This window comes from Neomonachus schauinslandi, chromosome 8 (genome assembly GCF_002201575.2).
Source record: "Neomonachus schauinslandi chromosome 8, ASM220157v2, whole genome shotgun sequence".
NCBI classification, from domain to species: Eukaryota; Metazoa; Chordata; class Mammalia; order Carnivora; family Phocidae; genus Neomonachus; species Neomonachus schauinslandi.
Window position 1 is genome coordinate 32,971,872 of NC_058410.1, and position 27,191 is coordinate 32,999,062.

General features: G+C 41.6%; 1 protein-coding gene across 1 annotated transcript in view; it reads left to right on the forward strand.

Moving 5' to 3' along the window:
* EPB41L2 (erythrocyte membrane protein band 4.1 like 2) overlaps nucleotides 1-27,191 on the forward strand; it is a 216,263-nt gene that overhangs the window by 138,006 nt on the left and 51,066 nt on the right. Inside the window, exons 5-10 of the mRNA XM_044917548.1 lie at nucleotides 10,264-10,306; nucleotides 14,173-14,248; nucleotides 17,415-17,633; nucleotides 19,020-19,107; nucleotides 23,104-23,256; nucleotides 23,814-23,911. Of these exons, the coding sequence (XP_044773483.1) occupies nucleotides 10,264-10,306; nucleotides 14,173-14,248; nucleotides 17,415-17,633; nucleotides 19,020-19,107; nucleotides 23,104-23,256; nucleotides 23,814-23,911 (677 nt within the window). The remainder of the gene's footprint in view (nucleotides 1-10,263; nucleotides 10,307-14,172; nucleotides 14,249-17,414; nucleotides 17,634-19,019; nucleotides 19,108-23,103; nucleotides 23,257-23,813; nucleotides 23,912-27,191) is intronic.

The window sequence follows — 27,191 nt, forward strand, 5'->3', positions numbered from 1 at the left end:
TTCTGGATGGATGGAGGTGCCATTTAGTGAGTCAGTGAGGGCCCGGTCAGGGGGATGGCAGGGTATATCATGAGTGTCATTTTAAGACATGTTGACTTTAGGTCAGATAACAACTTTTGGAAGAACAAGTAAATTTTATATATGCTTTAAAGAATGGGTGCTCGGGGTGCTTGGGTGACTCAGTCAGCTAAGCATCCGACTCTTAATTTCCACTCAGGTCATGATCTCAGGGTTGTGAGATTGAGCCCCACATCAGGCTCTGTGCTGGGTAGGGAGCCTGCTTAAGATTATCTCCCTTCCTCTCCCTCTCTGTTTCCCTCATGGGGAGTGGCTGCTAGCACAGAAGAAATTCTCCAGGTGGAACTCCAGAGTAGAGTGGGGTGGTTCTATTTCTGGGTGGGAATATCCTATTTATATTGAGGCTCCTAGTTAGGCATACTTATTTATAACTTCATTTAAAAAGATGCCAGATGGCTTTTATCATAAAAAATATTCTGAACAGGGGCTTCAGGGTGGCTCGTTCAGTTAAATGTCTGACTCTTGTTCTCGGCTTAGGTCTTGATCTCAGGGTTGTGAGTTTGTGAGCCCCAGGCTGGGCTCCATGCTGGGCATGGAGCCTACTTAAAAACAAAAACAAAAACAAAAACAAAACAAAAGAGACATGACTATTAATAGCTAATCATTCTGGGATTCTCACAATGCACCAGGCACTATTTTAGCACTTCACACATGTTGTCTCATACAACCCTAAAAGGTTGGTATTATTAACCACACTTTATAAATACAGAAAGTTGAGGCATAGAGAAGTTAAATAATTAACCCAAGGCCACCAAGGCAGTAAATATTGAGGGTAAGATTCGAAACCAGGTAAACTAGGAAGGAAAAAAATAGAAAATGCAACAGTTCTTAACTGTGAGCAATTGGCAAGTTGGAAGGAGGAGTTGGTTACTTGTCTTTAAGCTCTGTTTTCTCAGCAAGCACAGTGTTTTAACTTACATCATGGATTAATTTCGGTTGGCTTTGTGGGGAATGCTGATGATCCTGGGAAAGCTAGGCAAAAAACATTTTTTGGAAGGTCTTGTATCTTGTGCTAAGGAATCTAGGCTTTTATCCTGATATGAAGGGTTTTTAGAAAGTGACATGGCCAGGGACACCTGGGTGGCTCAGTCGGTTTCGGCTCAGGTCATGATCCCATGGTCCTGGGATTGAGTCCCACAAGGAGCCTACTTCTCCCTCTGCCTGCCTCTGTCCCTCTCTCTCTGATAAATAAAATCTAAAAAAAAAAAAAAAAAAAGGGGAAAAGGGCAGATTTGCATTTCAGAAAGCGTAATCTGTTGGTGGTGTGAAGGGAGATTATAGGGGACTGAGAGCCGAGGCAGGAAGGTCAGTTGTCTAGTCCAGAGGTGATAGAAACTAGGGCAGTGACATGAGGAGGAAAGACAAAAGAGACAGATACTAAGTAGGGAATGTCTGTAGATGACTTTGTGACCCATCATCTCTGCGGCATGAGGGTGATGGGGGGGGTTGGGGGATAAGTCCCACGCATGGGGCTTGGGTAGCTGGGAAGCTTATTGGGGACTTTTACACTGGACTTTGGGGGAGGAACCAGCAGTTTGGGGTTGGGGGCAGAGATAAAATCTCATTTTCATTTTGCTAAGTTGGAAATGCTTGTAGGCTGTTGGCTAGATGATGTTTGGGGATCAGGGAGTAGGTGAGGGGTAAGGAAAGTTAACAGTAAAGAATTTGAGAGTGGGATGGGGGCGCCTGGGTGGCTCAGTCGGTTAAGTGTCTGCCTTTGGCTCAGGTCATGATCCCGGGGTCCTGCGATCGAGCCCCGAGTCGGGCTCCCAGCTTAGCAAGGACTCTGCTTCTCCCTCTCTTGCTGCCCTCCCTCCCCCCCCTCTGCTCCTGCTCTCTCTCTCTTGCTCTCAAATAAATAAATAAAATCTTAAAAAAAAAAAAAAAAGCACGTGAGAGTGGGTATAAAGTATTATTTAAGAAAAGCTGGCTGTGAGGAGAAGGACAGGTGGGAGAATGACAAGAGAATGTAGACCAGCACCGTCCAATTGAACTTTTCGTGATGATGAGATATTCTAGACCTGCTCTGTCTATCTAGTATGGCAGCCTCTAGCCACGGACGGCTATTGATCCCTTGAAATATGGCTGGTGTGACTGAGGAAGTGAAGTGAAATTTTATTCATTAGTACAGGTTTAAATTTTAAGTAGTCTTTTGTGACTGCTGGCTATTATATAGGACAGTGCAGCGCGTTTACTAAGGATTTGGGGGGTTGACAGATTTGCTTGGATGGAAAGAACTTCAACTTCGGCTGTGGGAATGCCCGAGGAAAGGGTGAGGTTGGAGAGAGAGGAAGAAAGGATGATGGAAGGTTCCGAAGTCAAGAAGAGGCTAAGCCTTGAATAAAGTGGGCAGCCTCAGACCCTGAGTCTGTAAGGAGTAAGCTCAGGAGTGGTGAGCTGGAAGTCAGTCTTTGTCAAGTGAGGTGAGGCCTCAAAGCTCTGAGAAATAGAGGGTGGAATCCTCTGCTAAGAGTGACTAGGGGGTAGCACTGGGGACCCAGAGAGGCCGACGACTAAGGACAGGTACGTGGATTGCTGTTGACAGTGCAGCCAAGATTGGAGATCGTACAGTTGGGATAGCAACAGACTAAATCAGTGTGTGCCACCTGCACCCTGGGTGTAATAGTGGAGAAATGGAGTATTGTGGGGGTTCCCAGTTGGCTGTGTTCACGGTGGTTACCATAATTTGGACAGAAGATCTTGAAAACTGGAACTGCTGCTGGGATGGTAATCTAGCTGATTATTCACGGGGGACCCGGGAGGGAACATAACTGAAGCTGAATTGGGCTAACAGTTTGGGAGAAGATGGCTGGAGCCAAGGGATGAAAGTCCAAAGAAGCTGAAGAGCAGGTGTAGTGACAATAAATGGGTAGAAAACTTAGAAGGAGAGGAAGAGGTGGTATCTGAGAATGGGATGATGAAGTCTAACGAGGTGGAGCATTCTGTGTGATGACAGGACCTCGCGTTCAGCATGAGCAGGGATGGCCGGAGCCCAGGAGAGGCTCGGGTCCTTGAGGCAGAGAATATTAGGATAAAGTTAAGTTTGGAGGGGTTCTATATAGGATCCTCACTGACAAAAAAAAAATGCTAATGTTAAATAAGGAACTCCTAAGTCCTTATTTTACTTTGTAGTTTCTCTTGTGAAACGGGAGATGAAAATGCCCTTACAGTTAAGCACACACTTTGTTATCTAGGCTTTAACGTAGAACATTGAGGGAATAAACAGTGGGGTGTCCTTTCTGAGATGGAAACTTTCCAGAACATTTTTTTAAACTCTAAAGTTAAAAAAAACTTTAATAGAACTCTCACATGTAGTTGGCAGTATATTTTTCATATATAATCTGAAAGGCTTTCATAACTTTTGTATAATTTTTTTTATTCCTTCTCAGAGATGTAAACAAAATTCAGTCCTCAAGACATCTAGGCAAAAGAACTCTTATTTTTCTAATACAGATTTGAATGGTGTCCTAAATTTTTCCACAGAATATCATTACCATTGTATCAGCTTAGCTTAATGAGTCCTGTTGTGTTTGAAACCCATACAGCTTCAACAATAGGATGCTATAGGGTAAAGGAATTTAAGCCGCTTGCTTCATGCTGAATATTACCTGTATTTATAGAAGTTTCAGTCACTTATCCTGACAGGAATTGAAGGTGAGGTTAAGCCATAGTTATTTGTATGAAAATTTTCCATGGAGAGAAAATCTAAACTTTCCTTCGATTTTAGTGTAGTACTGGGTCTCATGGTTGAGATCGTGAGTTGGAAGCCTTTCAATTTACTCTAAGTATGAAAACCTGTCATTATTAGTGTTAGAACTTTTTTTTTTTTAAGATTTTATTTATTTATTTGACAGAGAGAGACACAGCGAGAGAGGGAATACAAGCAGGGGGAATAGGAGAGGGAGAAGCAGGCTTCCCGCGGAGCAGGGAGCCCGATGCGGGGCTCGATCCCAGGACCCTGGGATCATGACCTGAGCCGAAGGCAGACGCTTAAGGACTGAGCCACCCAGGCGCCCCAGTGTTAGAACTTTTTAATGTCTCTTGAGAAGTTTCACGTAAACTTTACTACGGAAAATGCCGTTAAAAATATGTGGAATCAAGCAACATGTTACTCGTTTATATCTGGAATTTCAAGTCCATATAGTTCTTGTAATTCCTGTCTAACTGGAACCATCATTAAGGGTTCTGGATTCTCTTTAAAGGGAAAAATATTGTCTTGCATTTTTGATGTTAATAGAGTTTGGTATCTGGCCCAGTGATTATGTTATTTTGCTTCAAGCCATATTGAAAGAGGGGCTTATTAGAAGTGTAGTTGATATCCACAGCTAACTTTATGAAAATGGATTAAAGTGTTTGTCTGATAGCCTGACCATTTCCCTCCAGAAACTAGAAAAACACAACTATTAGACTCTTTGTCATATATAAACTATTCTTTAATAAAACTCTATATTCAGCCTAGTGGTACCTTCTAATACCATAAGCAGAAGTTTGAGTCATGTTCTCCCAAATGCATAGTGAACATTCTGCTGTAACGTAGAAAGTCTGTAACTTTTCTGCTAACACCAGCATTAGGGTGGTGTTCTGTTAGACCTAATTTAGGCAGAGGTATAATAAAAGGGATCTGCTTCAGTGCTATAAATTCTTAAGGGAAATTGCAGATTTTAGGCAAACTTACTTACACTTTTAACATTTGGTAATACAGGGTCGGGTGAATTTAATGTCTCTCACCTGGCCAGATTGACAAGCACCAAGCATGAGTGAGGAAGGCACAGCTAAGCATTTTGAAAAACTTCTAACACTGGGGTCTTAGCATCCAGCCTGAAAGGGAATCAGGCGAGATGGATGTTTCTTGGGGGGGGGGGGGGGGGCGGGATTTGGATGTAGATGTTGTGAGGGTGTCCTGGGTCCATATCTAGGTCTGCTCTGCTCAGTGGCCTGCAGACCACTGAGGACCACAGATGGGTTGCTGTTGGTTGATGGGCTTGGCTGTTCTTCTTTGTCAGGTGAAAGTGGTTAGCACCTTGGTGGAATAAAGACTGTAGGGCTTGACATTATTGGATACAGCTGTTTAGAGTGATGGGTGGAGTTCAAAGACACACTTCTATGTAGGAACGTGGAAAGCAGTGTGATGTGCTAGGGCTTTCTGCAGGAGGCTGTCAACAATAGAATATTTAGCCAGTGAAGCCTGGGCATCTACTGGTCAAGCCAGTTAAAGGACTTGAAAAATGTCTCTCTACCTTCGACTTCTGGGAAAAGACATTAAAAGCAATCTGTGGCTATACTGCTCAAAGGGTGATCCAGGGGGCCCCAGCATTGGCACTACCTAGAATTTGTTAGAAAGGAAAACTCCAGGTCCTTACGGTGGACGTACTGAGTTGTAATCTGCGTTTTGGCCAGATCTTCAGGGGACTCGGGTAAACCTTTAAGGTTTGAGAAGCACCGATGTAGGGGATCACTTTGAGGTGACAGAATTGTAGAGGTTTGGAATGTTACAAAAGCCAAGGGAGTAGTGGGCCCTAATAAGCCCAAGTGGCTCATGGTTCCAGAAGTGTGCCAACAGCCGTAGCCAGTTAGGTAGGCGTTAGGCTATTCCCATTATTCGTGGACATTTAGACCGTGTAGTCTCTGAGGTTCTTCCTAACACCAGCATCCTGTGAATCTAAATATAATGATTTGTGATCAGGGCTTTATCTTTTTGTAGATGTTTTTGTTGTTAGAGGATAATTGAAAATCACTTTTTTTTAAACCCTTTTTCTGGTAACAGGTATTAGAAGTGTTGTAGAGAAGACTTGGTTAACCAAGACTGTTTCACCCTCAGATTTGTAGTGATCAGGAGTAGGGTAAAGGAGCTTCTCTAACTGATAGAAGGACTTCAGTGTAAAAAGAAATATGTGTATAGATATTTGCTTTGCTCCTTAGATTTCTGTAACCTTCTAAGGCAGGTTTTTGTTTTGTTTTTAACCTTTTTTTGTGTCACTTATTCCTTTGGCAGTCTAGTGAATTCTATGACAAAGCTAAAGGTACTGCTGATATTAACCAGGCTTTTTTCTCCTACATTCATAATTGATGGTAATGCTAAATTTCAGTGAGAGGTTAGTGGAAGTGAAGATACATCATTTGTCCCCCAACTGATTCATAGTCTTCCAGTTTCATGTTCTAAGATGATTGAATAACACTGGGTTCTAGGACTCCATTTTAATTTTAGTTTACTTCTCTTGGAAGCCTGTGATAGGATTCCTTGTAATTTTTATTTATTCCTTGGTTTCCCTGATGTTCATTCAGAAAATAAATATGTATTGAGTTCATACTTTGGGTACAGAGTGGGGGTAAAAAGGGGAAGGTGAGGAGAAGGATACCAGATTGAGTGAATGAATGTCCCTGCCCTTAAGTGTAGCTGCCAATATACTTTTATTTCTAAGAATCCAAGATAAATTTTATTGACATCCGGTGTGGGTTTTAGCTCTTTTTAGCTTTGCATTGTTGCCTATGCCTTAAAGTTTGGGAAACACTGAGAAAAATCTCCATTTTGCCTGATTATAAATTGCCTGCAACTGTCACTTAAAACAGAGATTCTCAGGCCCCTTCCCTGGAGAATGTTTCAGGTGGGCGGTGGGTAAATCTGTCTTTTTAACAAATTTGCCAGATGGATTCTTATCAGGCAAAACGTAGTAAAGGTTAGCTAGATAATACTTTAACATGAACATAGAAGGCTATGGACTAGTCATACTGGTAATTAGAGAAGGGATTGTGCTGTTTAATGTGTTGCCTTTGTTTCCATGAAGATTCTTCCCTATAGAAGGACAGCTTAAAGGGCTGACATTATCCAGACAGTTTTCTCTAAGAAAAAGGGGACTGATTTTTATTTCATCGGGCCCATGAATATAAAGTGTCTGATTTATTAATTTTTTAGAAATAATCATATAACTATTAACTTCTTTAATCTAGGTAACATATCACCTTTGGAAATATAAAACTGTATGAAGAAGGGATATCTCTCCAAAGGGGATAGGTCAATTTATCATTGCAAAAAAGCCCATCTGTTAAAGGCACTGGGTAAAGGACTTTGCATTTGTACTTAACTCTTCAGGAGGCATTTGAAGGAATGGTTGAAAAGAACTACCCTATGAGGTACATATTGTGATCCTCATCTAGAATTGAGCAAACTGAGGCTAAAGGAAGCCAAAGAATGAGCCCAAGGTCACAGAGTTGGTGAAAGCCAGAATTGGATTCCATGTAGCTCTCATTGCAAAGTCTATATATATGGTGGCCAAATCTTTAAAAGAATTGGAATTTTGCACCATCATCTCTCATGGTGGGGGGTGTGTGTGTGTGTACATGTGTGTGTCCGTGCATGCACATTCATATACCCGTGTGCATTTATGCCCTTCTCGGTGTTTTTTTTTCCCTCCTTTTGTGTCTACTTCTTGATCCATCCAGCACTCTTCAAGTGTCAAAAGCAAGAAGTTTATTTTTATTTGTTAAGTATTTATTTGTTACATATTTAGATGTTATATGTTATTAATTTGTAGTTGATAATGCAGATAATAGACTTGTATTTCTTTTAAAAGTCACATTGTCATTTTTTTGCCTTTTTACTTATGAATTTATGACCCTAGATGATAAAATTCTGTCCTACTCAGGATCTTGGTACTCATTGGAGCTAATTATTCATATAAAAGCAACCCTAAAAAAAATACTATAACTTGTGGTTTTTTAAGATGACCAGAGCATGGCAGTGGGCAGATTATCAGTCAACAGCTATTAATTTAGTACTTACTGGTTGTCTAAAGCTGCTAAGTACTGTGGAGGAAGTACAAGGAATGGGGTCTACGATTACCCTTACAAAGTTGTGTGAGGGAGGAGGAGGAGGCCTCCTGACCTCGGTGGGAGCAGAGCTCACAGTGTGGAAGTGAGTGTGGTGAGCAAAGGGAAACCAGTAGGCGAGTGGCAGGAGTCCCTTCTGCAGCTGCTGTTTGGTCACAGCAGGTAAACTCGGCCCACTTCGTGTGTGGGTAGGGATCTGAAAAAAGGGAAAGAAGCCACTTCAGCCTTTCAATATTCTGGCTGGCCATACTGTGGAAAGTGGCCGGGAGAATGACACCGCGTCTGCATCTGGCTGGCTGGTGCAAGGAAACTTCTCACTCATTCTCCTGGGCCCGTAGAGCTCTTTGACTCTCCATGCTGTGCAGAAACCCAGCAGGGAATTTGTGCAAGGGATTGGGGCTGCAGGTGAGAGTGGAAGGTGCCGAGTGACTGGGACACAGGGTTATTCCTTGGGGTCACAGAAGATGACGCTGCTCCCGCCGTTCTCCTCCGCCTTCTTCTGCGGCCGGGCATCTGTAGCAACTGTCACATAGTGAAACCAGAGACCTGGAAGGGTCTGTCTAGTCGTTTCAGACCAGTGAAGTCATTTCCCTTCTACTCTCTTCTTTCTCTGTGTTCATGTTTTGAGGGGACCCCCCCTTCAGTTGAGCAGCCGTTGTCTCTGATTCAGTTTCCTTACTGTGGTTGTTGCTTCCCTGGATGAAATGCCATAACACATCCGACCCTCCTTCGCCTCTTCCCCAGCTTCTCCCCTGCCTGGGCTAGAGACTGAATGATGTGTTTTTCTCGCTCTTGTGCACGCCTCATAGCCGGCCATTTGTGAGCCAGCTGTTGGGACAGCAGCTGCAGGGCAAGGAAACTGAATGCCAGGCTCTTTCTTAAGGGGAGAATTCGAGCTGCTTCCTAACTTAGCACCGGAGGTACCATTGGAACATCCCACTGGCCCTCCTCGTCAATGGGGCCATGCAGCTGGGACACCAGTAATATGAAACTCAACCAAGCTCTGGTAGTTCTTTATTGAGACATTTGAATATCACCAGTGTTAAAACAGAGCATGCACACCTTGGATCCTTGCTGCCCTGAGTGCAAGCCATGAGCAGTGTAGTAAAACCCGGGGGGTCTATGCGGCTTTGTTGCAAAGCCTCCTGTTACTACTTTTTAATAGTGGGAGTTAATGTTCTGTTATACCAATTCAGTATATTGTTAAGACAGTGGGCTGTTATTTTCTGTCAAACAACAAACATCTTAATTATTTGCTGTATATATCTGAAGAAAATTCTGTTTAAGCACAGATGTTACATTATTTGGGATACTTTTAGAATGAATGAAACTTATTTATTGTAAAGCCAATTATAGTTGACTCTTGAATAACATAGGTTTGAACAGTGTGGGTCCACTTATGCAGAGATTTCTTCCAATAATACAGGATGGTTCTGTATCTGCTCGTGATTTTCTTGACATTTTCTTTTCTCTTGCTTACTTTATTATAAGAATACAATGTGTAATACATATAACATATAAAATATGCATTAATTGACCTGTTTATGTTGTTGGTAAGGCTTCTGGTCAACGGTAGGCTATGGTAGTTAAGTTTTGGGGGAGTCAAAAAAAGTATATGTAGATTTTTGACTGTATGTGGGGGTCAGCACCCCTAACCTCCACAATATTTAAAACTCAACTATTTCAATCAGTATATAGTTCCAATTTGGTCATTTTTGCTTTAAGATATAGTGGTTTCCTAGAATTTTTTTATATTAACTTTCTCAAAGGGTAGAAAGGGGGAAGTGAAAGGGAGTTCCTTATGATTTGACTTCCCACTTCACGTGAAGTTTAAAAAGGATGTTACATGAAGAGCAGGAAGGACACGATCAGCTCCAATCTGATGGTACTTCTCCATAGCATTGTATAGTTGCAGGGAAAAAGAAAGTTTAGAAGTTGGCTTTAGGAGTTGAGATAATTGTGTTGGATTGGGGTGTATATATTTTAAAGAGCCAATTGTTGTCTTTGGCTGAGCTGTCATTTCAGTGTCCTCAGGGGCTGATTGCTGGCAGTTCTGTTACAGAATAAAGACTACATGTAGATATATTGTGTCTCATCATTTGGATAGATGTTTGATTTCAGATCCAAGCAAATGAGGCCCAAGAGACCCACCTTAAAAGTGATTTAATGTTTTATTTATAACATGCACAGATTCAAAAACAAATCAGTACTTAGCCCAGTGGAATGCTAATAGGTGAAAGCTGCTTGGAATAGGAATTTATGTTTACACTTAAATATGTGAACTGTAAACTGTTCCATTTTGGACTCTGGAATATGTTTTATGGCTTAATTAACCTTTTTTTTTCCCCCCTCCTCCTGTAGAACTGGCTAGATCCTGCAAAAGAAATAAAGAGACAACTGCGAAGTGAGTAAATAATCATACTTATCTAAGTTCATCTTTACATCTATTTCTGTCTGTAATAAAATTCATAGGAATGTAGACTAGAATACTAGTGATGGAGTGCATTTATATCGTGAAGGAAGCTAAGGATACTAACATTATTTTTGTAGAATCCTGACTTTATTTCATACATGGCTTAGTGACTCTTCTGGTCAAGAGGTTCTAGACTCCTAGTCCTAAATATTCCCTCACAGTGTCTACCACTTTGAAGTGATATCTGACCCTTCCTCTGGGGGTAAGAATGAGGAGCTGCTTTCTGTAACCTTCACTGTTGATGTAAATTTTACTCCAGGCAACCGGTTACAATGGCTTTGTCTCCTTTGTTTTGGAAGCGTGTAGCTGGTTTAATTAATAGGCTTGTCTCTAGCTGCAGAGCTGTAGATACACTGCTCCTAGACGCCCTGGAGTGCAGACTAGGGCAGGAAAGCCTGGAGAGCCATCTCTTCAGTCCTCTGTGATGATCATCTTCTCTCCTCCTCTGTTCACTGTCCAAGGCCGCTCTTTGTGCTCTTTGCGTCTGGGTTTCTAGTCCCTCCTGCCGCATTTCCCGTTGGCTCTCATGGTAGACTCCCAAAGTGACTTGAGCCGTGTCCCCTCACCAACTACAGCTCCTGCAGGGGTTCTGCCTCTGCAGGGGGCCTTGCCTGTGGCCGGCTTTAGGGTATCTGTGCCAGGAACTGTCATCGCCGCAGAAAACTCTCTGCTAGGTTTCTGGATACTTAAGTTACTCTAGGGTGGGTGAATGACCAAAGCAGAAAAGGGAGAGAGCCATGAAGAGCTGAAATTTTTACACAGGAGAACACAGTTGTCACCAGCCCTCCTGGACTCCCTTCCAGAGCTGTCCAGGGAGAAACCATTTCCCTCAGCGCCGGCCTGCGCAACGCCCTTTGTACGGTTGGTTTCATCCCCTACTTCTTTATTATTCCTGACGTCAACGTGCTGGAACGAATCTGTACGCTTCCCTTCTGTCACTTACTGTCTCCCTTCTGTCTTGTGTTAGGTTCTCTACAGTTGTTTTCTTCATTTCCTTTTCTTTCTCCCTGAAGTCATTCATCTTTGTGGTAGTTTTCCTATCATTTCTTCTCTGCTCCCTTTTAAAATTCTGAGCATATACCTTATTTTCCCATTTCTTCTTGTAGACTCCTCTTTCTTTTCCTTTTTTAAGAAAATATCTTTGAATAGAATGACCTTCCTGATTAGCCCAGGACAGGGGTTTCTCAGGATGTAGGACTTTTAGTGCTGAAACTCCAACAATCCCAAGCAGACTGGGATGGTTGGCCACCCTGACTATTATTACCCCTTCTTTCCAGCAGCCCCCCTCTTCCCCCCTGCATTTATTATCTTGGTGTTTCATCCATTTATGTTTGGTTCATAATGGAAAAGGGGGAAAAAAAGAAAAGGAGTAATTAGACGCGCAAGCATTATGCTGACATTATGGAAGAAACTGTACGGGAGAGCCTTGGAATGTTTCCTTTGTCTTTTGTACAGTTGTTCTATGCTCTGCAGAGTACGTGAATTCAAAAAGATACGGATGCTTGGTTCTTTCACTTTATCTGAAACCAGACCTGCCAAGTGACTCACACCGTAGAGAGAACAGGATAACCTCTGAAACGTGATCGATGTTCCATTGACTTGTTTCCTATGGTCTTGTTTCGGTGTTTGATTGTGTTTGTGTGTCACTCATTTGAGAACCATGGAGATTCCTAATTTTTGGAAGGCAAGACTCTTGCTGATTATGAATCACAGTCTTGTGTTTTGATTATTTGTGAAGTTTTTTTTAGAGTTATTTCAAGACTTTTGCCCTTGTGGTTTGGCAAGAGGAACAACAGTAACAATTAGGATTTGGCTTTTTGGACAATTGGAGCTAGTTCTCTAAATGGAATCCTGTGCTGTCCTGATGGGGAAATTGGCTGAGGACAAAGTTTTAGCTATTGCCTTCACCTCTTCCTTTCTGTTCGTGTTAAAATGGACCAAAGAACTGCTAGTTTTATCTTCACCAAGCTACTGCTATACTTTGTTACTTTTCAGTTAATAGGCAATTAGCAAAGGTAAACGTTAATCTTTTTTCAGTTACTTTTGAAAACTGACAGCCTCTTAGTTCCTGTTTAAAATTTGCCTGAAAAACTTCCTCCGATGGACGAGAATAAGACCTGCATGGGATTACTATATAAATGGTCCATAGCTAGATGGACTATTCATATATCGCTAGGAAATTTTGTGGTAATATTTAATTTACAGTTTAGCATTATTAGTGCTAAAATATAAGTGTTCTATTAGAAACTTATCCCTGCATTCCTATCCAGGCAAGCATTTGCTTATGGTAGTACCTGGAAAACAGAAAATAAGGATCCATTAAGAACTGATAATCCTGTGTTGACTTTGCTTCATTATGGGTTAGCAGTCACCTTGAAGAGCTCATATTCCCACCCAGCATGTGCTATAGGACCGGGAAGTCTCACTCTTCAGGAAAGTCCCGTATCCCATTATGGTATTTTAAATGTGTGACGCAGGACGGAAATGCAGGATTGGCTTTATTAGTGGAATAGTGATGTACCGAACCTAAATGCAGTACAAGTGCGTGTGTGTTCCCAGTAGCCATTCAAAGAGTATTTGTTGACTTTTGAGTGAGAAAAGTGTTAATGTACTGATGGTGAACAAAGAACAAAATGACACGTTGGAAAAGAGACTGGGATTCAGTAAAATTTTCTTCAAGTCCACAAAGTAAAGCACCCACGAGGCCTTCAGATATGGATAGAATGAAATAACATGCACACACTTTTGTTGATATTTGGAAATACTATAAACTTTGAGCACAACCCTAAGTTCTGGCCAGTGGAATTATTTGGATTCCTTTAAGAAAACAATACCTGCCCTCTGCCCAGAGTTGTGTTTTTCTTTCTTTTCTTATTTTTAAAGCCATCCAAAGCATGACATATCAAACACTAATTAAATGTTAGTGTACAGGTAGCGATGTTGTACTTTTTATAATTCATTTCTGACATGGTTGTTTGCTATATTCATTGTGGCACAGTACGGCCAAGCATATGTTACATATGATGAGTATCCTTACACCCACTCCATAAAAACCTGGGAATAATTCTGTTGTCTTAAAGTTTTGTGATGTTTTACTATTCTTTCCCTTCTTTGGGATTTCTTTTAACACTTTCTTCAGATAGCCCATTAATCATTTCTTGAATGGCTGTAGTGATCAATTATTGCCTCCCTTCTCCCAACAATGTACAAATCTTAAAATACTTTTTTTTTTTAAAACAGTAGGGAATATTTGGCATTTAGAGATAATGTGGTTAAAACAAATCTTAAAACGATTACATGGAGGTTATAGTAAAATTTTTGCATACTATATCACCATACAAAACATTTGAAGTATTAGTAAATGTTTATAAAAAAGTGAATCTGGGGTACCTGGGTGGGGCAGTCTGTTAAGCGTCCTACTCTTGATTTCAGCTCAGGTCACGATCTCAGGGTCTTGAGATCGAGCCCCACATCGGGCTCCGCACTCAGTGAGGAGTCTCCTGGAGTCTTTCTCTCTCTCGCTCCCTCCCCACTTACATGTGTGCTCTCTCTCTCTCTCTCAAATAAATAAATCTTTTAAAAACAAAAGTGAATCTGTTCTCTAATAGTTGGGTCATTTATGTAATTTTTATTTTTCATTGTTTTTGTAAATAGTTTTCTTAAAACTAAAAAATGAAATTCTCCAAACTGATTTACAGTGGGACTAGTGTGTACTGTTTGAACATTAACCTTTAATTTTTATCAAAATAAGTGGTCATTCTGTTGGTTGGATAAATACCCATATTTAATAATTACAGATCTTCCTTGGCTGTTCACCTTTAATGTGAAGTTTTATCCTCCTGATCCTTCTCAATTGACTGAAGATCTCACCAGGTAAGTTATATTTTAAAATACAGCTCCTATATATTTCTGTGCCCTGGGAGAAGAATGGTAATTTCAGGATTAAAACCAAGATATTTTTTCATAAGTTGAGTTCTAGAAGTTTCCTTGGAAATGAGTGTACTCGGAAATACTTGGAAATGTTGCCAGTTTTAAAAATTTTATTCACTTTCCTTTAATTTCTCTATTTATAGTTGAGTAATGGAACATTAAAAAAATTATATCGCTGGCAACTTTGTTTCTTGTTAGACTTTTAAAAATCATTGATATTTAATATTTCAGGTCAATACTAAGATGGTTTTTATTATATAACCCTTGTGTACCTGTGTACTAGTCTCAGATCAATCACAAAAGTGATAGAAGGGTACAAAAAGGAAATTATTTTAAAAAGCCAATTTTGGGGGGTCCCCTACCTCAAAGGGGAAAGAAAACTATAAGGTAGGCTTTCTTAGTAGCTGTTTCATTTCCATCTTCTTTGAGATTGTCTGGGCTATACAAACAGATGCTTAAGTTGCAAATAAAAGATTCAGTTGAGGAGCAAGAGAGCATTTACTGATTCTGAGAGGGACTGAGTATTTGAATAGTAACCAAGGAACATTTTAATCCACAAGAGCCTTGACATCTTAGCCCTATTCAGCTTGGTTACCAGCGATAGGACTTATTAGCTTTGGTAAGAATAGGTGCATAGATTACATGGCCAAGGAAAACTGTGTTCAGAATACACTTTTAGAAAACCACAGGGTCTTACTGAAAAAGTCTGCTTTTGATTCCTGTGGTTCCCGTGCCCCTGATGCTTTCTGCTAGTTCAGTTTTGTTGTCAGACATCAGGTCCTGTCAGTGCTTAAGAGTGCATGATACCCACGTGAAAGAGGAATAACGGAGATTCCTTTCCAAGACTGGATAAATGACAAGCCTCCCTCCCCCGCATTGCTACTTGTTGCTAGATAGGGGTTTTCTGATACTAAGAAAGTTGTGATCGAATTAGCTTCAGCTAGTAAGTAATAAACCATAGCTTTCGTAACTGCACAGTGAGCTGCTTGGGAGCATAAAACTTAACAGGGGGATGTGCTCTGGATCCAGAGCCTCACCACAGGAATGCCGTTGAGCACTGCAGTTGGGGCTTTGTGACCCAGCACCCTCTCTGTACATGTACTTCTTGCAGTAATTTGTTTGGGGGATGGTAATCCTCTGGTGATTGCAATTTACAGCATCAGTAAATGCTTTGGATTTTCTTTGAAATGGGGCTTGAACAGTCTCACTGTGTGTGGTGAGAGAAATGCGATAGTTTGGTGAGCTACTAACCAAAAGCCTTGGCAGGCAGCCTGAGACCAGCCCCCTGCCCGGTAGCCTAAATGTCATGACTGAAATCTTTCCCATGACTTGAGTGAAAATTTAGAAGCTGAGGTGGCTTTTGAAGAGTCTAGGAACACTGTTCAGAATAATGTTTGAAGGATACCGGATCCTGCTCTGTGAAGAAGAAGAAGCTGGGAGTTTTGGGGCCTTCGACTTCATCTTTGAAAACAGGAAAGGACCAATGTGAAAAGTCGAGACTATTATCTAAAAAGGAGCAAGAAATAGATGGAAATAGAAATAGATGGAATCTTTGTGCTGAGGTCTTCAAAGTGCCATAAAATATGGAGAACTAGCACTGTTCTTGATTAGACTTCGAGAATCGAAGGATACCCTGGAAGCCCAGTTTAAAATTGAGTTTTCTAGAGTTAATGCAGTTGTGCTTGTGGTGTTTCAGGGATCAAGGGACTGTAATCCTCCTTAGAAAGAGAGCTCCTGCATGCAGTGCATAAAAATCCTCAGACTGTAGCGACAGCGAGGGGACTTCCATTCCCTCAGAAGACTATTGAGCACTTGGCGGTGTGGCAAGTACTTTGCTGACTGTAGCACTAGGCCTACCATACACCGGGTCTCTGTCCCGCCTGACAGCGGGCTTGGTGGTAATCTAGGTATAACTGGACTGGGAAGGGCTGACAGCATGTGCCGGGTTGTGCTGTCCGACCCCGCAGCCACGGGGCTGGCCCAGCGGCAGCACTCCGGCTGGAACGTGTGGGACGGAGTGCAGGAGTGGGGCCGGGCCGTGGACGCCAGCCGGGCAACGAAAGAAGGTAGCCAACTGCTCATAGGGATGACACTCTGTAAAAGGCCTTCAAGAACGTGGGGCCGTTTAGTTTGGAGGGGTCGATGGTAATCTTATTAGCAAGTAGTTAAATTCGAGAGTAGAACTCAGGTTTTAAAATGTCAGCAAAGGAGTTGGTACTGCCCCCCCCATCCTCATAGAATATAAATAACATGGTTCTGTGTGTCATTTAGTGGAAAATGGAATGTTTTATAACTGCGTGGTAAAACCACTTGGAACATGAAATAACAACATTATTATAAAGATGATTATTATTATGGCTATTAGGTATTGATTCCTAGGTAACATGTGGTGTGTCTTATTTATATTATCTAATTTTTATCCTCACCTTCAAAGGGGGTAGAATTCTCATTTTACAGGTGGGGAATTAGCCTCAGGCAAGTGAATGAACTCACTCAAGGTCGCGCAGCATCAGCTGTGCCTGGCCCTGAAGCTCATGCTTTTTCTATTCTAAACTGAACTAGCTGCCGCTTTAGCTGGAGTGAATGGGCAAGTAAGGGCTTTATAGTAAAGACTGACTTATAATTGTTCAGTTTTCTTTTCCAGGAAAAGAGATTAGTATTGAAAGGCTAGGAAGGATAAAGGGTGGGTGACTTTAGCTCTTTGGGCAAATGCTTAAGAACTGCAGGTGTTGGTAAAATTTCCTTAGTCTTTACAACTTTTGAGGGACATGCAAATTTTGATTACAGTTTTAAATCAAAGGAGAACAGTCTAAGTGATTAGAATTTTTTACTTTCAGTCACAAAACTCTCTATTATAATAATAGGCTGTGACCAGAATAGCAGTTCAGATTTCCCCTTCTGTTACGGAGCCCATTAGACTCACTTTCTGTAAATAAACCACAGGTTAGGAGCCCCAGGAGCTGGGTGGACTTCTAATTAGAGAAGACCGTTTTTGCTATGGATGTAAAGAGTTGCCTATATCGTGTTTGTTTTCAAAGGAATCTGAAAACTCAAGGATTACTAGTGCTACAGTCCTAACTGATGTTCTTCTCCCCCTTGCTCCTCACAGATACTTCTTGTGCCTTCAGCTCCGGCAGGACATTGCCTCTGGCCGCCTGCCTTGCTCTTTTGTGACGCACGCCCTCCTGGGCTCTTATACTCTGCAGGCTGAGCTTGGGGACTATGATCCAGAAGAACATGGCAATAGTGACCTCAGTGACTTCCAGTTTGCCCCCACACAGACCAAGGAGCTGGAAGAGAAGGTGGCAGAGCTGCATAAAACCCACAGGTGTGGTGACTCGCTTCCTGGAGAGAGAACAGCCATGGGAGATTTAACCAGCTTCCCTTCTAACGCTTGCTAGACGTTTGAGCATAGTTTACGGGATTATCCAGCTTTTCCTTCTGGAACCTCACTTAGTAGTAATCCAAACAACCTGTAGCCCTTGCGATATCCTTTCATTGTGTTCATGACTCTCCTATGAAGAACAGTGCTCATGATCCCCAGTGTTTTCATTTGTTGGAAGAAGTTACTTCTCCCTAGGACATCTCCTTCCGCCTCCTCCCAAACCTGTCCCCTAACACACACACACACACACACACACACACGTGTGTGTGTGTGCAGCAGACACACCCACGTCCTTGTTTGGCATTTACTATGTATTCTGCCTTTTGTTTTTATTATCCTATTTGCTAAAGCTGGAGAGAGAGTGAGGCTTCAGGGTTTGGATCAGAAATGTGGGTGGTGATGGACCTGGGAGCAGTAACTAAAATACACAGGGGTTTTCTCTATCCACAAAAGATGAGCTTTGCTTTAGCAGCTAGGCTTTACTTACTTACTTAATACCATAGTAAATATACCATATTACATTTCAAGAACTTTTATATCTTTGTGAAAATAAATGTGTTTTTTAGCACAAGTTTAAAAAACTCTCACTACAAAATCATAGTTTGTCCCATATGGCAGGGTTGAAATTATGTAAAAATTTGACAAAAATGTTTGGAAGGGAACTTTCAGAGATTAGAAATTTTTAAACAGACCTCATTCATTGACTTTTCTGTAAAAAAAAAAAAAAAGGGCAGTATTTCTTATTAATTTTATTCCAATTCTACTCAATAGGTATTTACTGTATAATTCAAATTTGAAATAGCAGGTCCTGAAATGCCACGGTGAATATGGAGTCCTGCTCTGTGGGAGCCGAAAATTTGTGGAGTTGTGACTAGAGACGGGGATGGAAATAATTTTAATATGGGCAGGATGTGATCTGTGTTAACTACCGTAGGTGTAAAATCAAATACAAGTACTTGTGGTCTGTATTATGATCAGTCCTGGTGAAATAAAATGAAGGAGTAGGAAGCAAGAATTTGCCTTTTTCAGAAAGATGAGATCACTTTTTTACTCTCAGGTAATTTATGTTACACCCATTTCCCCAGTGGGGAGAAACCTGAAAATAATTTTCTAAGATAATCTAAATCTCTACCCTTACCCTTTTTATCTTATGAGGAAAAATGCCTGAGGTTCAGAGGTAAGCCTTCTCACCCATTTCCTGCTTGTCTGCAGATTTTGCGGGTTACCATCTCCAGCCTGGATGCTCTGAGCTCATAAGCTCCTTTCCCATTTTGGCCATGTTTGCCTTGCACCTGCCAATAAGATGATATTGTTTCTTTTGATTCTCAGGGGCTTATCTCCAGCACAAGCTGATTCTCAGTTCTTGGAAAATGCAAAGCGGCTCTCCATGTATGGTGTTGACCTACATCATGCCAAGGTACTGTCCGTGTCCTGGGAAGTGGCATCTTTTCCCAACTGTTGACAGAAGTTCTGAGAGGACTCCAGTTTCAGAGTGGCCTAGCTCACTTTTAGGAAAAGGCTATTCGCCCTCACCCAAGGGTGTCTGTAATATTCTGTGACTAACGGTGGGGTTTATGCTTGTGGGAAGGACCATTGATTCTCGCCCTACTTCTTTTCTCAGTCTTTTCAATTAATACCCTTTCATACGTACTTATCGTAAGACTCCCCTTGTCAGCCATCTTTACCCCTTGTCCTGGCTTATTCTGCATCCCAGCTTTTGCTGTGTCAAGTGCTGCCTCTCTCCCAGCCCCCTCTCCTACCTCAGTCGTGGGAGAAAAGAGCAGTTCCTAGCAACCATGAAAGGGCAAAAGCAGTATGGATGTAACCATTTTTGAAAAAAAACTTGGGCTTGTGAATGAGCCTGAGGGTCGGGCTCTTCTCCACAGGTCTGTTTTAGTACTTCTTGTAAGATGGAGGAGACTGGCCCAGGCTCCAGGGGATGCAGCACCTGCAGCCTAATTTGAGAGGTGGGAGGAGGATGGAATGATGGGCTAGGTGATAGGAGAAAGGGATTGAGTTGGGAAGATGCCACTAATAAGCATCACGTGCTTCATGACCCTAGTCTGGATGATCACAGAGCTCGGAGAGCCCAGGAGGAAAGCAGGAGGTAAGGTGAAAGATGAATTTGGTTTTGAAAAATGTGCTTTAAAAGAGCCTGCCAATCCCTACATGTAGCCTAGGAATCTCTGTGTGATTAGAGAAATCTCTTGGAAAGCCTCCCACCCAAAGATCTCTTCCCTCCCTAGGCCTCAGATTAATCATTCCTGCTCTTGTGTTGATAGTACTTCATGTTTGCAAAGCACTTTTTTCCTCCAGTGGCTTCCTTTATTCTTTAACTGTTTTTCCTGGTTATAAAAGTAAATAGGTATACATTACAGAAAATAGAAGCAAGCAAGGGGAAAAAAAAAACAAACACTGAAATGTCTTTATGCAGAAATAAACACTATTGCTATTTTGAAGCATTTTCTTGTTTTCTTAAAAAAAAACAAAAAACAAAAAACCATCTCTGAGCACTTGAACTCTGAGGCATTTTTTCAATAGGATCATACTACAGGTATCATTTTGTGAGGGGTTTGTTTTTTCTTGGTTGATTGTTTTTTGCTTGCTCTGTTAAAAGATTTTTCCATGTCAGTAAATAGTCTCTGGCATCATCATTTTTAACTGCTAGGTGCTAGATGCCTTTAATTCTTAAAAGTCCTTCCACTTACACCACCTCATTTGAGATTTGAGTGTTTTTTTTATTTTATAACTGCGTAAGACAGAGTGCAGAGAACGACTTGCTTAAGCCGCATATTGTTAAGCATTCCCATATTTGCCTGATACCTTCTGATAAATTGTAGGAGGTGAAATGGGGCTTCCTACCACTTGTGTGTTTTCCAGCTCCTTTCTCTCTGTGATGGAGATAGGCGGGGTCAGCCAAGAGACCCAGACAGGGGAGGCAGGAGAGAACAGGTTTGGGACCAAAAAGCCCATGGGTCTCTCCTCTTCTTAAACCCCATTACTCTGGCCACATGTAAATTTTTTAATTTGTTGATCACTAGTTAAAAACCAATTCTTAGATGGCAATACTTGGCAAGGTTTCACGATTCTTGTTTTTTAAGGTGTACCTTAGAAAAGCAAAAAAAAAAACTTGTGGGCTCTATTTCAGTATAATTTCCATTCTTGCTGTGGGGTTAGGACAGACTGCTTTTTTAACAAGTTCAGAGTAACATTTATTCATTCTGTTTGTCATCTGATAGACTCATAATATTTGATGAGGAAGATACTTGTAGCTTGTTGAGAAGAAAGTCTGTAGCAATTTAAAAGAACTTTGGGTGGAGTTTGAAGTTTGTGCCTTCATACATCTTTCATTGTCTTGATTATATTTAAGTAAAAAAATTATTTTTATTAGTTCTTAATAGCACATTCCCATTAGGACAGGCCGAAGAGTGTTGAATGGAAGGACTCTTGACACACAGGTACAGGGAAACCATGAGCCTGGGACACCTCTGGGCTCATACCAGCAGCCCTCCCAATTCCTCCGAAGGGGTGAGGGTGGAGAATGGTTGCCAGAACCCAGAAGGAGAGATCTGTGTGTGGGGAGGACGGTCTTCAGAGGAGCTGCAATTCTCACAGGGACACATCCCTGACCTCCCTTCTCTCTCTTCTCCTCTCCCATCTGTGAGAACTTTCCGTGGGCTGAGCCCATTCCAAGGTCAGAGGGCCTGGGATCCTGCTGATATGCATAGGTGGCAGCTCCCTGAGGTGTTCCTTTTTTATTAGTTTATTTTTCTGACTTGGTTGTGGAGTGATTGGCAGAAGTCAAATATGGAGGACTAAGGCATGCTTTTTTCCCTTTTGCTTGTTACTCTTTATCTGTAATTTGTATTCACACAAATACTGATAATTCTGAAGCAGTACATGGAACAACGGAAAATGAACCGATTTACTTGGTTCCAGATTGTGTTTATTCCTAAGTCTGATAAAATAGCTTCAGTGTCCTGTCTGAAGATTGCTTCAGACTAGAGATGACTTTGTTCAATGTTTCAAGTCAGTGTTGCCTCCTTACTTGTGGTGAGAACATGCTGTCTTGGGCAGTCTTCCGGCCTCCTCCCTGTGGCCATGGCCAGTGATGTTTTTGGCAAACGCATCATTTGTGACTGGTGCCAAGTTGCTTGGGCACCTGTGCCTGATCCATCCCAGCTTTTTTCTCTGTTCCTAGAGAGAATTGGGGCTGCCAGATACGGGTGAATAAAGCACCTTATAGATGAGATTTTTAAACCTGCTTGGATTGTCCAATGTAATTTTATGTGTAAATATGAATTATTCAGGTATGGCAGCAGCGAAAGCAATTGGCATGCGTTACTTAGTACTGTCCTTTTATTTTTAAAAGAGTAATCTGATTTGTATTAGATGATTCAATAACAAGGCTGTTGAAATGCTACACTTCCACTGAATTTGAGACTTAGGTTAAATGTGGTGTTTGTGTCAGCAGGCTCAGTAAGAATTTCTGCCATGTTGGAAATGATTTCTGAAAATGTGGATCTCTCTGAATAATAATCTTCAATTTTACGTATCTTGAATGAGATCCAGTTCTTCCCTTAAAAGTTAAGACAACGACCTGTGTATTTTGAGTGTCGTGCTCTTGTGTCCTCAATATTACTTGCAATGTGAGGAGACACTATTTCACTTTGATCTGTAAATTTATTTGATTTTTAAAAATCGTTCAGGCTTGTGATTATTCTCTATTGTCATCTATTCCAAGTTAAAATGCTGGGAGCGAAAACCATTTGAATAAATTCAAGATTAGTCTGCAGTCCATTGAAATATGCCAGCCAAAGCAATGCTGTAATGCAGACTGGAGGTCAGCCCTCTGAGTTATTGAGGAGTGGCTTGGAAGAATTCAGAGATTTCAGCAGTCGGCCTCCAAGAGAACTTTTCTGTGAGGGATTGGTGTTTTGCTGAATAGAGACATAAATTAAACAGCTCTTAGCTAGCATAGTCCATCTGAAATAAATTTGCCTGAAGTAAAATGGCTGACCGCACCTGAGGGTGGGCTGACAGACTGTCCCCAAGGGCTGGAATAGCCTCCAGGAAAACCCCGTCTCTTCAGAATGTCTACATTGAGTTCTGTTTCCCTTCTTTCCCATCAGCTCTTGCGGGCAGGCTTGGGAACATAAAAGTCACGCCTTTTGGAGAATATTGGAGAATATTGTATCCTGTGGACAGGTGGCTACACCTCTTTGACAAATCAGATTTGATCCCGGAAGATAATAGATTTAAGGTGTTCTGTGTCCACTTGTGTACTGTCACTGAGATTTAAATACCAACCTGTAAAGTTGGTCATGGTTTAAGGAGAGGGCGGGATAATGAGCTTCCTGACTTATGTAACTTTGACAGCTCTAACCATGGTCAAATGGCTTATGCTTGGCAGGACTCGGAAGGCGTGGACATCAAGCTGGGTGTGTGCGCTAACGGGCTCCTCATTTACAAAGACAGACTGAGAATCAATCGTTTCGCTTGGCCGAAAATCTTGAAAATTTCCTATAAGCGCAGTAACTTCTACATTAAAGTTAGGCCAGCAGAGGTAAGCAATGTCACGTGCACCTGGGCATATCTGAACAGCTTTGGTCAGTGTTCTTCTTTATGGCCGTGCGCTAACTGAATTTTTCCCATTGAATTTTAATAAAATGAACTATTCTGTATTCTTTCCTGGCAAAAAAGGTCAGAGTTCTTAATGATAAACCTGCATGAAATTCCATGTTGCTAAAAAATAAACAAATAAATAAGCAAGAGCCACCCATACCCTTCAGCAAAAAGGAAAGGTAGTAAGTGCCTGCCACATAGTTGGGGGGGCCGTTATTTTGTTGTTGTCGAAACAGCTAAGTGATAGAGATCAATAGGAGGGTGGTAGAATGAGTTGTAGTGGACATGGGTTAGAGTCCGTAGTTGTACTTGCTTTTCATAGAAACTAGTATTGCAGTCTACGAAAAATTCATTTTGTGTAATTACACTGGGTATACGAATGTCTCCTTTTTTTGAGAAGAATTAACTTCTTACAGAAACATCTGAATCCATGTTTTTCAGTAGCTTCTAATCAACTTCTAAGGAAATATGCTGATTTAGTTTATTGATTTATTCTAGCTCGAACAATTTGAGAGCACCATTGGATTCAAACTGCTAAACCATCGGGCAGCAAAAAGGCTATGGAAAGTGTGCGTGGAACATCATACTTTCTACAGGTAATTTTTTTTTTTTTAAGATTTTATTTATTTATTTATTTGAGAGAAAGAGAGAGAGACAGAGAAACAGCATGAGAAGGGGGAGGGTCAGAGGGAGAAGCAGGCTCGCCGCTGAGCCAGGAGCCCGATGTGGGACTCGATCCCAGGACTCCGGGATCATGACCTGAGCCGAAGGCTTAACCAACTGAGCCACCCAGGCGCCCTCTACAGGTAATTTTAATGCAACGGCTTAAAATTCATTAGAACAGCTATTGGTTACCTGTGCGGATTAAGAGGTGGTCGTGGAGAGGACAGATGCAGCCACGCCCTACTTTACAGTTTTTGCTCTCCTCCCTGCCAGATCTCCTTGGCCGTGCCTGTCCTCACTCAGAGCCGATCTGTGTCTACAGTGGTCCCAAACTCCACTGACTACAGCTACCTTTCCTGCTGTCACCACGCTCTTCAAACCTGGCTGTCATTCCTCTTGCCACCATCATTCATCACAGGCTTCATTTCGTTGTTCTTACCAGTTCCCTCCTGTTTAACTTCTTTGCCCAACCAGCCCAAACCCTGGGGATCTGTCCTTTGCTGCTCTGCAGGATGATCCAACCATGTGCCCTTTGTGCACATCAGCCTGCCAGGCTGCTGGTCCTGGGTCAGTCCTGTGTCTCGACCTCACCACTTCTGCGTCTGTGCTTGCAGACGCTGCCTTCAACAACAGCTCTCCTGGTATACACACTCATTCCTTGTAAGAGCAAATCGCACAACTCTGGATTAGTGCTGTTACAGATATGTTATTTCCCATATCGGCTGGATCCTCAGAGCTACCAGGCAGTCAGACCTTTTACTACCTTTCCCATTACAATACTCATGATCTTCCTGAGCCCCTAGGAACCTGGCCTCTCTGCTCAGATGCCCCTTTTGCGTGGGTCACGGATTCTAAAAGCTGTGGTCATGAGCATTCTTGGTTTCACATACCCTCTGTTTTCCTTCTTTTGCCCATAATTATGTAGCATTCCCCCCTCTTTCTGTTCATTCTTTCCCTCTATCCTGTCTCAAGGAAAATACAGTCATTCCCTATGGAGTTTTGATCCTTCATTTTATGCCTCACATAGGATCATGCTTTGTACATGATGTACTCTCCAGTGAGTGCCTTTGCCTTCTTTGGCCAATAAACATGTCCATGTCTTACTCCTGTAAAAATCAAAATAGACAAATAAGAAAACCAGAAGATCTCCTTAGACCCTCTAGCTATATTCAGCTTGGGTCCCATCTCCTTTTATCCTCGTCTTCAAGGGCATATCTCTACATTACTCTTCTTACCTGGTCATTTTCCCTATTTCTTCAGTTCATAATACTGTGGCCTATATAGCTAAGTGTCTGGATCCTCCATCTTGAAGCTTTTTGCTTTGGACTCTTGCTTGCTACTCCTGTCCCACCACACACTGGGTGTGTGACTGTGGGTAAATTACCTTTCTGAGTCTCACTTTCGTCATCTGTGCGATGGTAAAAATAATACCTACCTTATAGGGTTGCTTTGAAAAGTAAGTGAGGAAACACACAAAACAAATGTATCACTATTTCTGGTATATAATAATGTTTCCCATCACCATCAGTATCATCATTATTCTTAGTCTGGTACCTCAGTATGCTATTTTTAAGGTGAATTATTAGCTGATACAAGTGACTCAAGTTAAACTGACACATAATCTGTTTTCAGGACTGCTCTAATATACTCATTTTAGAGAAATGTAACTCCTAAAATATACTTGAATCCATCTGACATAGTTACACTGAGCGTATAAATCTGTGAAAAGTTTGTAATTTCTCTTGGAAGCCATGACACATTTCTCAAGACAACGTGAGCCTGCCTCAAATAAAGCTAGTAGATAACATTTATGAGATAAATGCCACAGATCAAGGCAGGACAGATAGCAGGCTTTCCTGTCAGGTAATGATAATAGAAACAATAATTATTTTAGAAATGACAGGCGCTACATTTGTTGAGCGTATATTGTTGTCAGAAACATAACCCCTTGCTTTACCTTGCACTGTCTCATTTATTGCTCACCCCCACTGAGCAAGTGGCTCAGAGCTGGATGCCCATAGAGGGCACAGGGTCCAGGCGCCTGCGCAGAGCTGGGGACCTGGCTCTGTGATTCCAAAGCCCACACTGGTCACCTCTGTGTGGTCTTTCCTCTGGGATTCTTCCAGCAAGTGTTTCTGAAATGTCTGTTAGCCCTTCAAAGCCTTAGGTTGCTCCATTTTTGCTGACATGCCACGACTCCAATTTAAAAGTAGACCAGTTTGCTTCTGCAGACTTTTGAGATAATGGTTAACAAAAGGATTTTTAGATCTTTAAACCTTGTATAGCTTTTCTTACAAATGGTAGGAAGCAGTGTATCTAAAGCAGGGCATTCATAATTCATCTGCAGAGTGCTTTGAGTCACATCTGGATTTTGTTCTGTTTTTATCACAAAAGATGCAAAGGATTTCTTCAGAAAATTAAAATGGCTTTCAGATTGAAGCCATTAAAGACACAGATCTTTCTATTGATTGATAGCCACTCAGCCAGACTAATATTAGTGGAACAAGAACATAATAATAAAGCTGTTATTCTTCTTTGAGTGTTTGATAGGGCCTATCACCCTTCTAAGTGCTGTACCTGGATCAGTTCTTTTAATCTTTACAACATCATTGTAATCTTCACTTTACACTTGGAAAAACTGCGAACAGAGAAGTTAAGAGACGTGCCCGTGGTTTTATAGACAGTCACGGGTGGAGATGGAGTTCAGAGCCAGGCCCTGCAGCTCACAGGGCCCGCTGCATACCCGCTGTGCTATACTCCCTGACCGTATTCACAGCGGATGTGCTTCGGTGGTGGTGGTGGCGGTGGTGGCGGCAGCGTATAAACAAGATTCACACGAGGTTCCCGTAGGTTGGCATTAAACGGTCATTTAAACTTGTCATTGTAGATCCAGAGTAATTCCAAGTGAATTAGTCTCATCTGCTGCTTCATAGCTTTATTGTTAAATGTCTGATTGACTTTAGTAACTGAAATGTGGGTTTTTCTTAAAACGTTCCTTTACTTTCCATAAGTAAAAACATTAATATTAATTTTATAAAAAATCCTCCCATTATAAATCCTTACTGTGCTTCTTAAGCAGTAAAATATGTAAAAGTTGATTTCTTTTGTGCTGGTCCTTAGATCATCTTGCTCAGAACCATTAAAACTCTAGAATGATTAGGTCCTTATTTATAGCTTTTAAATGCCCAAAAGTGAAATGATTGAGGTCTTGTA